A 17,992-nucleotide genomic window follows, 5' to 3' on the forward strand; every position below is an offset into this window, starting at 1 on the left:
TATTGCTGGTAATACAATCTGATCAAGTTTTTAAGCCAACGAATGAGAATTTTAAGGACCAGTATAATTTAAACTCCAATGTACCAACAATCAAACAATTTACAAAATTTTAATTATTAAAATTTGTTTGGAATGGATCAATTGATATTTACCTGATTCTCTGAGTTTAACTATAGTAATCTAATTGGTTAAACTGAGCAAGATAGAGAAAGTTTTCTTATTGTGATTAGGAATAAGGGAGATTTATTAAGAAAAATATTTAGATAAATAGAACACATAAATACATTTTGTACTTAGGATGTTGTATATTTTGTAAGTCAATTTTGGACTCTGTGAAATAAATTTCCATAATAAAGGAAATGCTTGTATAATTCTTTACCTATTGATTTATTTTTTGAAAACAAGTCTGTTTATTAGAAACTTTGGTTTTGGGTTAAGTTGACTTATTACTACTCTTATCATGAAATTAAATCATCATACTCCTTAGATTTCTTCACTTTATAAAACAAATTTTCAAGTTGCCTGTTTTCTTTAATGAAATTTTAATTCATTGGTCTATGTTTGAGTAAAACAGAATGTAATCAAAATTACATGTATGTTTTTAGCAAGGATGATGATATCCAAAAACCGAACGAATAGTTACAATTATTGTCTAGGCATGTTGATGGGGTAAACGTTTGGAATCCAACAACACATAAAATGGTTTTCAGGGGTAAAAAGTATTTTAAAAAGTGCTTTAGACCCACAATACCACTCACAGTTGAATCTATTTATGACAGATAGGTAGGGGATATTGGAATATAAATTATACTGCTAACAAAAGTTTCTTAAACATTATTGACTCTCATTCGTTGGCTCAAAAAATTTTTGAGTACTTTAATTAAATCTTGGTTGATTGGTTCAAACTAGCACTGGGCAATTGAAGATGTACATTAATTTATGGTCAATTCTGTAATATCTTAAGGTCCAGTATAAATGATGAATTTTAAAATTCTTTGCTACAGTACCTACTTACAGATAGGAAAATTTACGCATCAGTTTCGCTACTAAGAAAGGAAGGAGCTTTGACGGACTTGGGAAAAATAATGATAATCATTGTTGTTTAACATTCAAGAAAACGTATAATTGTTTTTCATAATTTTCAGTAGATAATTGGATAAATTATCTAGTATTAACATGAATAAAGATATTGGTAAATCAATAATCTAAAATGTATTGAAAAGTGAATAAAAGGAGGGATTTTAATATTTTTTTGTTTAAAGTAAAGAAGTAATATTCGATATTAAACCTTTTTCATATATTACTCAATTATTGGGAAGTTTGTAATGTTTTTGTTATTATTTTTTTGATTTAAAAAATATAGAAATTAAAGGCAATTTTGCTTATCCATCCAACCCTTACGATTGGCTACAAGCAAAGAAAGCTTTCTTTTCAATCTGCTCCGCAAAATTTTAATTTCTCTGTAAAATCTTTTTGTTTTTAATCAAATTATATTGGATCTAATTTTAATTGATTTAATTAGTTTTGGTTTTACTTTTCAAAACATTATGCCCAAAAGGGATATAGAATAGGTGGATATCATGATAGGGGGATTGTTGTCGTTTATATATTTTGCTAATATAGTCCTCAGCTAATTTTCAATACGATCCTCTATGGTCGAGGGAGGGGATGGAGTAAAGTCACAAGGGAGGGGGATTGATTTTATGAAGGTATGCGAGAATATATCACAATATCCACGTATTATATATCCATTATGTCCAAGATTTCTTTATCTTATAGAATGATTTGTCTTATAGGTGCATGTTCTCTCAATTGAACTGTGAAATAACATTGAAATAAATTGGTGTCGAGTTACGAGCTTATATGCTTCTAAGATCATACTAAAAATCTACAAACCTCTTAAAAGTTTATACTATTTACTTGTTATAGCCAGATGTTTTGTTTAAATCACGTGATGGTTGTGAGAAAAAAATACTAAGATTATTTCACACACAAGAAATTATTATTTTCTTCACTAAACCTACATATATGAAACAGAATCTTTTAAGATATAAACCTATATACTTTGTAAATGACTCTTTTGTAGATTAGTATACATATCTTAAGATTCATGACGATTGACTATAAATTGATGAAAATCCCACGCCCCTAACAAAGATAAACAAAGTTTTCTCTTTTTTGGATTAAAATTATTGGTCGAAAACTTTTGACACTGCTGTACTACTCAATCAAGTTTAAATATGAGTCTCAAATGTTTTTCCTCCAACGAATATGAGAACATGTATCTAAAACTTTGGGGAACATTATAATTTACTGTTGTAACTGATGATTTAAAATCATATTAAATTCAGATTTTAACTTTGCCTTTAACTTTTACATTTTACTGTAGTTTTAAATAGATATAATGAATTTAACCTTTAACTAAATGAAGTTGGAGATCTTCTATTCTTTTTGCAGCGGTAAAACAAAAATTGTTATCTGCTTTCTAACAGATAAGGACTCGGAAAAAACAAATGTTATTTGATACGATAATCAAATAGTCTTGTAAAACAGACGACGTTGGAGCATAATTTTAACACTATAATTATTTTGAACCATTATTTAAGGATTCATGGGCTGAGTCATAAAGTGACTAAAGGGAAAGTAGATGGATTGTGGTTGGATTTAAAGGAAATATTTATTTTCCTGAGAGATGGTTACAAAAAAAACCTTAATCATTTAAATTTTGTAAGGTTATGTGATTTTATAAAAGAAATATAATTTTTCTGGCTGGCTGTGTCTATATGCGAAAGATTTTGCAGTTTCATCTTTCTTATCAATTGGAGAGTAAACCTACCCCAATCTCTCTGTTTAAAAATCCCTAATAAGTCTATAGTTGCGTAGCCTGTAATTATTGTCTTCTGGCACAAGCCTTGCCATGCAAAAATCCTCGCGGCCATTTTTCCATCAAATCTATCATGATTCTAAACTTGATATTTTAGTCTAATCAAAGAGAATTTTTTTCAAGATTGCCTTTTAAAGAACAGAGATAAAAAAAGTTTAGAAACTTTTATTTTATATAAGATCTTATCATTGAAGTTGTAAGAAACGCTTTCATATTTTCATAATATATTTTTTTCTTTCTGTAAATTCTTGTAAATTGAACTTTCGAAGTTTTGATTTTAATATATCTATAAAATTTAAGGTATAAGAATTAATTTTTAAATCTTAATTTCAACTTAAGCTCTATCTTAATTTAGACCAAAATGTAATTATTTCAAAATGACTTCTTTTTGAAAACTATTTCATTTTATTGATCTATTATTTTGTCTTAATATTTGTCATTTTTTAATGAACTATAAGAGATATAGAATTGGACTATTAATTTATATGCATAATACATCCCCTAATAATAATTTTAAAATCACATCTGCATATTAAAATTATTGGTTGAAAAGTATGGAAGCTGATTGTTTTAACTAAGCTATTGAGTATTTAAAGTTGATTAGCTAATGAACAAGAGAGCAGGTTTAAAACTTTTGGTAGCTATAAAATCCTAGTCCACTGTCATCTCCCTCCCTAGGATCTATTTTCTTGGCAAGTGTTAGCGTTGATGCTCAAAAAATTGCTAAAGAAATAGACTTACTCACTTGAAAGGTGTGAAATCGCTAAACAGACTCCTAGCTGGTTCCAAAATCAATTATTGTCATTGTGACACCGTAAAAGCAGAACAGCTAAGGTATGCACTCCTCTGTGATTGTAGATTTATAAGCTATTTTAAAATTGAACCGGTAACACTTCGTCAATGAATTTAAAGTTTTAGTTGCAAAGCAATTCTACAAGTATTTTCGTATGTCACTTATGTATTTTGGTTCATTTTCTTTTCTTAAAACGACTTTTTAATCAAAAAGAATTAAAATTTTTAGGTATATATCACATATAATTATTTACATATACATATTTTAATTCTAAAGGCTTCGCTACTATTGTATTTAATCTTCCCTGTTTTTTTTGATACCATATGGTACAGCCGAAAAATATTGCTCACACACACAAACACACACCCAGGCCAAACACACGTAAGTAAGCAAACGCAACACATGCATTCCATAAGCATCAAACACCAATGTTTAACAGTTGGTCAGGCTACACAAAAAAAAATATTAATAAATTAATGATTAATCTTCGCCTTTCATAACTAATTCTGTCTAAATTGCATTACATCAGAAATTTTATTGGTTTACATCGACTTTATTTGATTAGATAAAATTAGTCACGGCTGACATAGTGTCGATATGCAATTTTTCATCATTGACTATATTTCATTTAAAAAAGTGACCATACAGTAATTTTTCAATGTATAAAATATTGTGTTTTATTTTCACATAAAATACCTAGTCATATGTGTGGCTTTTTTGATAAAAGAACATAAAATCTTTTTACAAAAGCAATGTGTGCTATTCATAACTAAATAAATAAACAAAGCATGACTAGGAATTTTAACATTTCCTATTTTTGATAAAAATTTTATTTAAATTATCACTATTAATTGTATAAAGACTATTTTATACAGACATCATCTTGTCATCTTTTAGAAATAATTAGCTTTCAATTTTGACAAGAAACAAATAAAACCATGAAAGCTGTTTATTTTTATGTTCATCTTCAATTTTAATTCAAATTGTTGTTGTGTTTTCTTTAAATGTATATTTCACATCTTTTAATTTATCCAAAGAGGGAGGGGACATTGACCTGTAAATTACACTGGAACACAATGTTTTATAACAATGTTACCTTATACGTTGGCTCTAAATAAACTAGTGGAGTTCATATTTTAAATCCAATGATTTTAATCTACAGAAGGACTTGCCCTATAAGTATTAAATTTGCGACAATTAACCTTTTTTTGGCTTATACATGTACTTATACTTATACTTGTACTATATTATTTAACATGATTTATCAGTGGTATAAAAGCCAATTAATTACAATTGAAATATTAAAAAAATTCTTATCGTGAATTTAAAGAACAATGCTTATTTCTTATGTTTAATCCATCTCTAATTATGTGAATAAGCAACTGTAACTACACTAAAATAAAAACTTTAAGTAATCAATAATAATTATCTATAACTGTTTCATGGGGAAAAGTTATTCTGTTTGCAAAAAAATATCATTGACAGGGATATGTCACCAAAAATATATTACCTCTTTAACCTGAAAGCCTAAAGTTTTCATAAAATATCAATATTTTTTGTATTTTCTAAAGTACTTTTTATACTGTAATTAAAGTTAAAATCATAGGCGTCCAGAAGATGGATCTAAAGGGTTTTCTTCTTATGAAAATTGGGAAGGCGTGCCTTCTCCTTTTATCAACACCTTCAGTTTTACAACAACATTAAAAAAAACCTGTGCACGCCACTCGTTGAGATTACTTTTCCCATATAAGTTTATCCAACCACTATTCAAAGGGTCTTCTCCAAAAAATTTTCTTGTGTTCTCTACCAATATTTATTTTTTTGGAACATTCATCTCTGTCTTAAGAAAAATGTTTGTTAATGAATTCCAAAGAAATTGAGATGATAATTTGGCAGAAGAAGTTTTCTTACAGTTAACTAAAATACATACCTACAAATGCACGCATCTTCTCAAACAGATTGAGATGCAGTTGGACACTATCATAAGTTAGGCCAACGAATGGGATAACATGTTATTAAAACTTTGGGTACCAGTACAATTTACGGTCCATTGTTTCTCTCCACCTTTATATAAATGCTACAGAAATTAAAATATAAAAATGTCTTGGTTTATTTTAAAACTTCAAGAAATTTTTGAAATATGTGTCCATACTTTGAAATAATAAATGTTATGTGATTATTCTCTGTGAAAATTATACCCTAGGCTCACTAGATAGAAAGTTTCAATCATTTCTAGGCATTTATTTTAATGTAGTTAAAAATAGCGAAGCATTTTAACAATTCAAGTAAACATTGTATAAAAATGAGCAATTTTGCTTTTGTAATTGTTAGACCTAAACCATCTTTTATGATTTATTCTATTTTATTTCCTAAAGTCACTTTCATTGTTAAGCTTTTTTATCTGGCATTACTAAGTAAATAACCTTTACCTTTATTCTATTTTAGCTTCGCTTTTCCATATGAACTGGATCTTGTTCCCTTTACATTAATTCAGTTGTGTTAAACTGTAATCATAATATAATATGCACTTGCATGTTGTCTAATTTATGTATATAGCAGTTACTTTAAATTGTTTAAATGGCGCTTTCCCTCAAAGTACCTGACGAGCACTTACACGCAACTTTAAAAAAGGGACAAGGGGTTACTGTGCTCAACAAGGTTCTTTCAGGGAAAATTCGAACCTAGTAATAGTGTCTAACTTTTTATCTTTGTGACGTAACAAAAATCCATCTCTTTTTTAGGGTTTTCCTTTCCCACATTCCCTCTCATCCTTCGATTTTTGTTACGTCACAAAGATAAAAAGTTAGACAATATTACTAGGTTCGTAAAATTCCGTTAAATTTTCTTATATTTTGCAGGTTTTTCGCCGTCTTAACGGTAAATAACGGTATCATAAAAGTGATGTAAATTTCAATCTTTGTTTTTTTTTTATTCTGAGAAACATTTCTATGTGGTTTGTGTATCCTTGTTTATAAATATATTTTGAAGCAATCCAATAATTGTTTTCAAAACAACAATATCACATTTCCGAACGATTAGTTTGTTGTCAATATTTTAATGAGACTAAAAGTAGTTTGGTCTTGAAACAATTATAAAAATCCCTAGGAAATCATGTGATTGTAATGTCGCTCTTTTTCAAGGATTTTACATTGAAAATAAATATCTTCATATTTTTGTAAATCTTTATTTATAAATTTTGTGATTTTTGAACTTTATATTTCATTTTCTTCCAATAGTTTAAAGCTAACCAAAGCTAAGATTTTATGCTTAATAGAAATGGGAAAAGACTGTTTTATTTTTTTTTTGCCCTACGACTGAAAGTTGTCAATTTTTAATTGATTTGTTATGTGTAAGCTTAATGATGGAATTTCTAATTTTTTATATTGAAAAATTCCGTGAAATGACGCTGCTGCTACCGTGAGAGTTTAGGGGTATTGTAACGCCCTTTTTTCAACAAAATCACATTATGATAAAATTTTGTCATGGCTCGAAGTCTGCTGTAATTCATATACAATCAACAACACTAAAACCACATTGGTCTATGTATTCAATCCACGTCATGTTAACTATATTTAGCTTATTTTAATGAAATTTGTTTTGATCAAATGTTTATCCTAACTTTTAAAGGAATTTTGTATTAATATTTATTTTCTTAATTTTGGTTTCAATCGGAAACTTTTTAATTCATGGTAAGGTCAAAGATCAAAATTTAGTAGTCAAAAAATGGCAAATAATTTTAATTTAGGAGAACATGGGAACGATTGAAAGGGTCAGTTTGTAAGTGATGCATATGGTTGTATAGATGTTGCGCATGTGTAAAAACTTGTAAAAGTCCTGTTACTCTCACTCTCCTTTGCCGTCTTTACTCTCACAATATAAATTTTCCCGTATCTGATAGTAGATACATAGGCCGGGGAAAACGAAGGGGTGGGGGAATTTTTCCATGTGATGTTTTAACAATATTGGTAAACTTTGTAATTGTTTTTTTAAGTATTATTTTTAAGTAATATTTTTGTTGGATTACTCAAACTTAGGTTGGGCTATTTCTTCTGTAAAAGACAATTCTGATTCAAATTTTTTATTTAGTTTTTAAAGATCTTTATTGGGTTAAAACTCATTGATTTTTTTTCTTTAATCTTATTGTTCTTACTTTAATTAAACTAAATATGATTTTTGTTTCAATATTTTCGCTAAAGTGTCCTTTTTCTGTGAAACAAATAAACACCACCCTCTGACCATCGTCTTATAGCAGTTGGTCCAACTAAGGCAGTACTAGGCAGTAGCTCTTCTACTTTACTCAGGGGAAAACGTTTAGTTTCACATCCTACATACAGACACACACACAAACACTCATACATACACATATACACACTGTATATAGTCATAATTGTGTTGTACATATAATATTGAAGAAGAAAAACTAAAGATTTCACCAAAAACCTGTCCTAATCATATACGGCGTATGGATTGGGTGAATAAGGATACATTTTAATAATGGGTTAAACTGTGATTACTACATTTATATAGTGAAAATTGCGCGAATATAAGGAATAAAGACTTTTAAATGGAGTGAGAATATGAAGTTGATTGGGGATAAAGGTTTGTGTCCCAAAATAGGATGCAACAACTCTTCCAGTCGTCTAATGATGGGTAAATATCAACTTTTTTATCTAAATTATAGTAGGAATATTTAGGTATATCTATCCTTAAAATGATTGTTACTATTAATTTACATATTGGTTGAAGTGTATCTTACTTTATAGTTATATAAAATAACTTCTTTTTGTTTTTGATTTTTGTTTGTTTTTGGAGAAAAAATATTTTATCCAGAAAGAGAGGGGACAATGGGCTGTTTATTACACTAGTTCATTGGTTGGTTCATTAAGTTAAGTATTTAAACGTTTCAACCTTTAATTCTAAACCATAGGGAGTAAATTTTGTATATCATCATTGGGGATGTATACAATTAAACGCTAGGTTTTTTGTTTCTTTACATTATAATCAATAATTCAGCCTTATTTATCCTTATTATGTAATTTCATCTTTTTTCTTCCTTGTTGTCAGTTTAAAGTTTATTTTTATTATGATAAAGATTTTATGTTGTAAATTTTTATTGTTTATTCAAATAGGTTTTTATTTAACTTTCTATTTATACAACCTATATCCAATACAAATAAAATGCCTATAAATTTGAAATGCCCGCACGTTCGTTTGTGTTTAATAAAACAAGTATAACAACACGCATTGCATGGCTTGAATTTAAATTTGGCTAATGATCAAATTCCAAATACATACAAAAGGATGCAATAATGTTTTTTCTCGTATTCATTCGAATCCGGTGGATAGGAACCGGTTCTCATCCATACGAAAAAACTATGTCTAGCATCGTATTATATCCAGTTTTCTACGAATATAGAAATGTACAATCATAAGATTAAAACCAGTTTTTTTAGCCGGTGCCTTCGGCACCACGGGGCTAAAAAAACTAGTTTTAATCTTATAATTGTACATTCTATATCCGCGGAAAGCCGTTTATAATACGATACGAGAAATAACTTTACTTGAATAAAAAATGCTATCAAAATAACACCAAACAGAGAGAAAATATAAACACAAACATGTTTGAAACATTTGAGACCTTTAGATAAGCAGTGACAAATCTCACAACTATTTCTTCAGCAACGTTTAAACCAAATTACAGAAAAGCTTCTCTTTTAAAGGTAAGCATAAAATCTCTCGCCAATATTGATTCTATTTAGATTCTAGATGCAATATGATAAACTAAATTGTGGACAAAAATCTCAACTTACGAGTGGAGCATACATAAACACATAACATTTTTTTACCCCATTGATTGAAGTATTTAAATAAATGCCTGTGTAGTGCTAATCTGCATTAGATGAGGTTAGGTTAAGTTTGGCCCACAAAGAGATACTTTGGGCTAAAAACTGATTAAAAGAAAAGAAGGAAAGGTTGTAATTGATGCTTTAATTGCAAAATTCAGGATTCTCTGGAACTGTGTGCTTATCCTAAATGGATATTTGAGAATTTTTAAAGCTTCTTGATCTATTCTTTTCATTTGAACTTTCACCTCATATCAGTTTTATGAGATTAGGTATGAACAAGGTCGATTAGATCCATAATCACGTATTTTGCAATAATTTATCTTCAATGTACATACATTTAGGGCAAAATCAAGGTTAATTGGTGAAGTAAAGGGATAGTTTGAGCTGTAGCAATAATTTGCCGTTCTGATAATGTAATAAATTTGTTGGACGTTATGATACAGTATACAAATTATACGTTTTAATTTTATATAATTTCAGTCAACTGGGGAATTTGTAAGTCACAGAGATGCTTCAAATCTTATCAAGATTTAAATGCATTTTCAAGCTACCCTAAAACTAATTTAAGATATATGCATGGTCTTTGCGAGTATTCGGGGTTTGTGTGGTCAGTAAAATCTCGTAAACAATTTTGATATTATAATATAATACTAATCTTGAATTGGTTCAGGGCAGGATCTTATACTCTTGAGAAGGTATAAGACACTTTCATATAAAAGTTATTTTAAGGTCATTTTAATTTATTTAAAAAGCTGATTTTAGATTTATTCATTAAGTGGTTTCTTAATTATTAAGTACAATGATTAAAAATCGTTTAATTATTGGATACAAATGTCGCTTCAATCAAAGAAAATGATAGTATAAAAATAATACATCAACATGTTTTCGAAAAATGTTGCTTTTTATGATACTAATCATGAAACAATAATTATAATCAACAAAATTGTTTTTTCCCTTAATTTATTATTATCAATCAATTGAAAATTATTTCGTCTTTATAAAAGAAATTTTAGATTTATCACGGAGGGAGGGAACATTGGACGGTAAATGATAGTTTTTTATACACGTTCTTACATTTGCTAGATTAAATACTTTGGGTATTTTTTTATTAAATTTAGATTTTTGGTTCAAACTAGCTGTGTCTAAACTTTTCAACTAACAATCTTAATCTACAAAAGAAGCATTTGTCTTTATTATCATCTCCTTTATTTCTTTCCTAAATAGTAAACTATTAAAATTCTTTTTCAATTTATTTATGTCTTTGCTTTTATAAAGAACTAGAGTTGGCTCGATATAATTATCTCCCTATTGGCTAGTTTTCTATATGCATATATATTTCTCAATAAATCTATTTTCCTCACCCGGCATTACTATCTAAAAGAAAGTAAATATTTAATAATTTAAATGATTTTAAAAAGATTTTTTAAATTATATTTTTTTCTTTACATTACCATCACCAAAGGGTTAATGATGATGATTACAATTTTAGTTTAATATTTGAACACACAAAGTGTCGCCACAATCGAATTCTTTTAAAACAGAGTTTTCTTAAATTTATTATATTATAAATTTAAATTTTCTTTTTTATGATTAGAAATTAAACACATTAATATAAGGTAAATAGCAACATGAAATTAAAAAAAGGAATTTATTTTTAATAAAGTAAAATAGTGGGTCTTATCGTTCTGGGCAATGAGAGTTTATTATGGATTAATAGAGCACTATGAGTTTTAAACAAATATTGCTTGGAAAACTTGAGCTCGTTTATAGACATTTATTTCCTATATAGATCTGACATGGATCTTGAAGCAATTAAGCAGGCCGTTTTGTACATGTTAAAAATTGGAAGATTTCATTAAATAAAAGTTATCACAAATATACTTAGTAAATAAATAATAATTTGATATTATTAAATGTTGAAAAAATTTACACAAAAAGATAAGAATAAACGATATAAAGAAATTTATTGAATTCTAATAATAAAAAATTAGATAAAATGAACAATTCTATATTCATTTATATTTATGTTTATAAAACAACCAGCAATAAAAAAATGTAAGAATAATCATTACCTAACATTTGTTTATTAAATTCCAGCTTAAACATTTTTGTAAAATAATCCTAATACTGATCTGTGTACACATCCCATATGTCGCAATAAAAAGGGTCATAAACGTTTGAAAATCTAAATGGAAAGTTTATACAATATCTGGACATGGAATCATATAAGTAATCTGACAAACAGTATTTTAATAGTTCTTGGAAGGAATATTGCAGGGATATTGGTCAGTTCGTTCATCCAGTAGTAGGGGATGGGATGGGGCAAAAATACCAATATAATTTTCAATTTAATAATGAACATATAGCAATATGCAACTAATTGAGATAATTTATTTTTTACCTAATTCTTTCATATTACATAAATTTTTATCTATGTACATTAAATTTGAGAAAACTTGTCACTCTATTTTGTATTACATATTTATTGCTAAACACTTATTCATATTCAACAAGATTTAATTTGCCAATTAGTGGTTAGGTAAACTATTCTTTTTAAAAAATATTTGTAAATTTAGTAATACTAGATTAAACGGTTTATGTATGTAGAATATCACCAATATAGATAGGCTAGGTTAAGCTGAGTTTCCTAAAGTTTTTATAGCCTAGGGTTGTCCTGAATAAGGGGACAACAAGGTGCAGAAGTTGGTGTAACGTTTTAGAATGCAGATATAAGCATAGTATATTATAATAGCAACAACATTGATATTAGATATTTAAGGTTTTATTCTATGATTAATTTTTTTGTAATATTATACATCTCACTTCCTGTACAGAAGATGTTATTAAATCATTGATGCATAAAAGGTTATTATTACAATGAATTATAAATGGTCAAGACCTAACCCCTATCTCAAACCAAAGGTTAAACTCAAATAATCCTTTTTTGGCCGGGTTACCCCTTAATCTGCTTGGAATCTTCATTTGGTTTCTAATGCTGGCTAATATTATGATATCACATTAAAGTTACAGTATTTTAAAAAATCCTTAAGTAATGTGATACATCTTTGGTTGAAGGACCATAGAAACGATGGAATGAAGCCCTGCTGGGCCAATGATAGATGTACAATAGATATACACACATCCAATACTATACCAATAATACATCTTCCCAATATGAACCACGCCGGATACCTAGTTAGTAGGTATACATATATTGAGAATCAGAAATTAGAGGAATTATAAATCCAGCTTTTATTTAAGATTTTAAATGAAAAACATTGATTTTTTTATTAAAAAATAATTTCATCTATGCACATTTTTTTTGTCACTGCTTGAGGGGGGGTGGCTGTTAGGCCCTTTCCTATACTAGTTACTGTCCCCATTACTTAACTTAACATAACTTTGTTTTTATACATAATCGATATGAGGGGAACTGTCTAGAATTTTAATCCTTCTCTAATCAAATCAAATCTTTTAATATTATTTTCCACCCATTTTTGACCACCAACATCAACACGCGTTTTTTAACCCAAACTAATTTGAACTAAAAGTTATTTAGTGTCAGGTGTGTATAATGAATCTAAGATTAGTTGTAATAGTAGCATTGACCTTCAGATAAACATGTGGAACTATTTAATGACAACATTTTTCTTTTAAATACTTGTTTTTTTAATGTTTTTCAAGATTAAATAGAAATTTTAATTAGTTTATACAACATATTTGATAGTTTACAACAGTTTTGTAAATCCTGTAAAAAGATGATTTAACTTTTTCACGGTCCATTTAAATCTATTTTCCAAAACAAGCAAAGGGAAAGAAAAATTGATTTACTTGCAATTATGTACTTTATGATGTAGTTTAGTTTATGCTTGTCATTTGTGTCACATATTTTACTGGATATTTAGCTAATCATATTTTACTTCATACATTTTAATCTTAAAGTTTGATTTTTAAACAAATACGCAAAGTCTTTCCCTTATTGGTCACAACTTACCTTAACAAATATCTGTGAACGCTTTTATATGCATACGTTATATGATTCAAACCAATTTTAATTCGACACAAAGAAAACAGTCAAAAATAAAAAGTAAGAATTTGATCTTTTAGTTGAATGACTCGGTTACTGGCGTGTTGCGTGTTAGTTGCTGCGAATCCATATTTGCTTCATCTTAAAATCCAATTGCTTTTGGATATCCTGTCTTAAAATCTTATGTACAATCACCTCGGTGTCATAAGGATACACAAAATAAATGTAAATGCATAAACTATCTTTATTAAATATAAATACTAGACAAAATAATTATTAAAGTTATAGACCTACAATCTACATGCAGTAAATCTATCTTTCCTAAAACTAGTCGTAAAATCATATGATTGCTAGCTTATAAATTACAGTGATAAGAAAGGTTTTAGTTTTATTTATTTGCTGTTGTACCCTCTCTTCTAGGTGAAAATACACTTGTTTGGTGGCTTGTATAAGTTTGTATTTTTCTAACTCAAATTCTATCATTTGTTATTATTTGTGTGATACACAACCCCCTTGTATGATATACTCATAAATATACAAAAATATACATATAATATTGAATGTAATTTCCTCCTTTTCAATTTCAAGGATCATGTTATGTAATAAATCAAACAGCAGTTTGTATCTATAAATACATATAAAGTTACGTCAAAATTTGATTTAAAGCATTTTTAGGCAAAATTGATATTATTATACATTATAAGTTCAGTTATATTTGTAGATGGTATTAACTATTAGTAAAACAAATATTTTCTAAATGGAGATTAAGATATGACAAATAAGGTTTTTGGTCATTTTGTAGCTTAAAATCTTAAAAGCGACAGGAAAGCTAGCTAGGTCTATAATTTTTAGGAAAGCTTTTTATTTCTAAGTGTTTGAATGTCTTTTCATCCGTTCGTTGAAATTCCGAAAGGTAAGGCGAAAAGCTAACTATGTGTTAATAAGGAAATAAAATTGCAAAAATTGTTTCAGTACACCTAATCTAACTTATCATCTTTGGTGACATAAAAACATTGACATTTGACACTCACAGACAAAGTTTTCATCTAGATAGAGATAGTTGTTCTAAAAAAGTTAAGTATAAATTAATATATACAGAAAATGCTGTATCAGTTGTCGTAAAATGAGAGTAAAAATAGTTTTTTATCTTATGGAATATGCAATCCTGTTTTCTTGGCATATCAATTGAACCTTATTGCATTGTCGCTTTTTTCCTTTCCGTATTTTTTTACTAATTGTTGTTTTAAATAATGTTCCTTCATTTAATTTGAACTGTGTGAGTTATCTTTATCAATCAAGTTAAACTTCATGATTTAATATATAACTTATTAACTACTCTGAGAGTATAATATAATAACTAAGATATTTTTGTAACAAAAGTTTATGGCATTTAGAAAATAATCTTGCAATATCAGTTTTTAAAAATTGAGGTTTCCTTATTTTATTTTTGCATCACATGGTTGCATATAAAATGTCATATGGAAGTCTTGACACTTTTTCTTTACAGTTTTTATATTTCCAAACAATAGAATTTGCATATTAGGATTGCCAAAATTATTTTTATTTATCTGTAAGTATCTATTAGTTTTATATTGTATGTTTTTTATGAAGCAATATGTTTAATTTCTTAACTCCATTTTGCAATCAGGAAAAGGGATATTGTCCCTTTCGTAACATCGCTCCTTATGGGGCGATTCTTCGTATATTTCACAGTAACTTTTCTCCTATTTCTAGTCACTACGGGGGGCTCTAACCCTGCGGGGCCAATTACCTAACCCTGTGGGGCAATCACCCAACCTAACCTAAAATAACCTATAAAAAGCCATTTTAAAAATACGACGAATCGCCCCATAAGGGGCGATGTTACGAAAAGGACTATTCCCAGGACAAGATTTTATTTAAAAATGTGAATAATAGATAAAAAGTAGAATATTGTGGGCATAAAAAATAGGTTTTATTCCATTTTTTCAAGATAACAGAATTTGTTTCTAAAGCACTACAAAGTTTACCTAAACTTTAGAAAACATTTTTAAAGAGGAATTTTTATTTAAAAGTCTAATACCACTACTTAAAAACAAGAATAATCAAACCATACATATTATTAAGCAAGATTTGATTCAGAGATACACAAAAATAAGATTTCTTGGTGTATTTTGTCCTCTTTAGACTAACCCCAAGCGGGGAGATCGTGGGTCTTTCCTCAAACTTTCTTAACCTAACTTAACACAAAAAAGCATCATAAGTGCCATTTTAATTATTGATTGATAAGAAATATTTTTTCTATTTTAAATAAATTATTTTTCAATTTATTTTGCAGAATATTTTAACCCCTGAGATTCACAAGGAAGAAGTTTAAGTAGAGAAGTCCTACTGTTTCTTATCCTTGACTTCTCATCTCATAGAGATAATAAATATATACAATCTAGATGCTCATTCAATTATTTGAATCAATTGGAACTCTATGAAGGGACAATCCGACCAACCAAGTAATTGGTTAAAAAGTGTACATAATTTGGTATAAAATGGCAGTACTTTTTTCAGTTCATCTATAAGTCAGCTGATTTTTTTTTTAAGGTAAACAAACTTTGCTTTGGGGTACTTTTTCGTCATAAAGCTTCATACCTTATATATTATGTGACTAGAAACAACAACAAAAAGCCTTTTTTGTTATAAGTTTCTTTTAAATGTTAGTCTGATCGACCCTCTAGGGTAATAAATCTATTGAAGAAATACTTCCTAGATTCGCTGTGATACTGTAATAGGACAGCAAAGTTCAAGTCTAAGACTGTCCTACCCCTGTTTCCTATCAAATAGAGTAGTGAGGTTTTCAAATACAAGATAGATGCTGTATGATCATATTATCTATATGGTTCCCAAAGACATACAAATATATTTTTACCTAAATATATACTTTATCTCTGTTTTTTATAAGAGTGTTGGAAAATTTGAAAGGATTCATCATTTTTATTTCTAAGTTCCTTCTTCCTGAGTGTATTTTTGATTTACATGAAATGCAAATACGGTATATATATATACCTTAATTCCAAAGTGTTTTAGGCTGTAATTAGCTAATTAAACTTTAATCTAAAACGTGCCCAATTGTTTTAAGAGATAAAATCTTTTTACCAAATAAAAGAGTTTTTTTGTTTTTAAGTAACCCTATCTAGAAGACAATAGATAATATTACAAGCGACAAATGTATATTATCTTTACATTTCTTATGTATTACACTTTTGCGATAAATGATTATTTTAATTATCTTATTAATTTCATTTTTCAGGTAAGTTGTTTTTTTCTGCTGCCTATAGCCTTCCATCAAAACTGTTTATAAAAACAAGCTATACAATCCTTATATAAAAGTAACAGGATGTTTGTATGTCCTTGTGTCTGTTCTGTATATCGAAGGATCTCGCTAACCACAGGACCGATATGTTTCTCGTATACATACAGTGAAGCTTCTTATAGGTACAGGGAAAATTTCTAACTGATTTTGAGGAGAGTATCTCCAAAGAAAAATCGCTTGAAGCTTATAGGGGCGTTGCCGCAAGTAAGGAAATAAAATCCATGAAAAATGTTCCAGTTACGTATTATCGCATTTTGATTTTATACGCTTACATACCTAAAGAAAGGGGACAGGGACAGGTATTTAGCGATGTTAATAGGGAGATATTTGACTGTAGATTACGTGGTGCCCAAATTTTTTAACCACGTTACTTTTCTGTTTGCTAAATTTTTTATGGACTTTTATTGCATTCTGATTGGCTGGTTCCAAACTATTTTTTTCCAGATTTTTCAAGCAATGATTTCTATATACAAATGGATTCATATTGTTTATCATCATTGGGGAAGCATATAAATGCATTGCCAATTGTCTTATCCTTTCAGATTTCTGAATCTAAACACAAATATATAAAATGATTAAGATAGCCTAATATTAGTTCCTGTCCTTGTATATAAACATTCCTCTTTATAGTAATCCATATAAAAATCGTGATGCTAAATTTTGCTCTGATATGCGTAGTGCAGATTTGACAGGGATTGAGAGATAGGACAGTCAAAGATTCGACATGAGAGTACTTTGGTAGATAAGCAATAGTGCAATTTTTTTTGGAAATACAAATATAGATAATAAATATATCCTTTAAACTTAAACAATAACAATTATTAAGAAATGGCCTAACCTTTAAAAACTTTGTCTGTTTCATATATTACATTAAAACTTAACTTAGCTTATTACAAATTAACCTTAATAAATTAATTTTGAACTTACTTATATATGCATTCTTAATGTTACATATTTAGAATCAAAGCTTTGAACCAGAATGACATTAAAATTCATACAGTTAACATAGATAAGTTTAAAAAAAAAACAATCATTAAATCAAAATTCTATTCACCATTTAATATATGTATTATTAATATTACTTAATACATTACACTGT

General features: G+C 28.1%; 1 protein-coding gene across 2 annotated transcripts in view; it reads left to right on the forward strand.

Moving 5' to 3' along the window:
- LOC145311727 (uncharacterized) overlaps nucleotides 1–17,992 on the forward strand; it is a 141,649-nt gene that overhangs the window by 88,074 nt on the left and 35,583 nt on the right. Inside the window, exon 1 of one of the 2 annotated variants that reach the window (XM_080150696.1) lies at nucleotides 7,940–8,327. The exons of the other annotated variant lie outside the window; for it this stretch is intronic. Coding sequence (XP_080006822.1) covers nucleotides 8,296–8,327 — 32 coding nt within the window. The 5' untranslated portion in view covers nucleotides 7,940–8,295. Of the gene's footprint in view, nucleotides 1–7,939; nucleotides 8,328–17,992 lie in introns of those variants that run through there. 2 annotated transcript variants of the gene reach the window in all.

The sequence above is a fragment of the Acartia tonsa genome, chromosome 2, assembly GCF_053477335.1.
Source record: "Acartia tonsa isolate MP-2025a chromosome 2, ASM5347733v1, whole genome shotgun sequence".
Taxonomy (NCBI): domain Eukaryota; kingdom Metazoa; phylum Arthropoda; class Copepoda; order Calanoida; family Acartiidae; genus Acartia; species Acartia tonsa.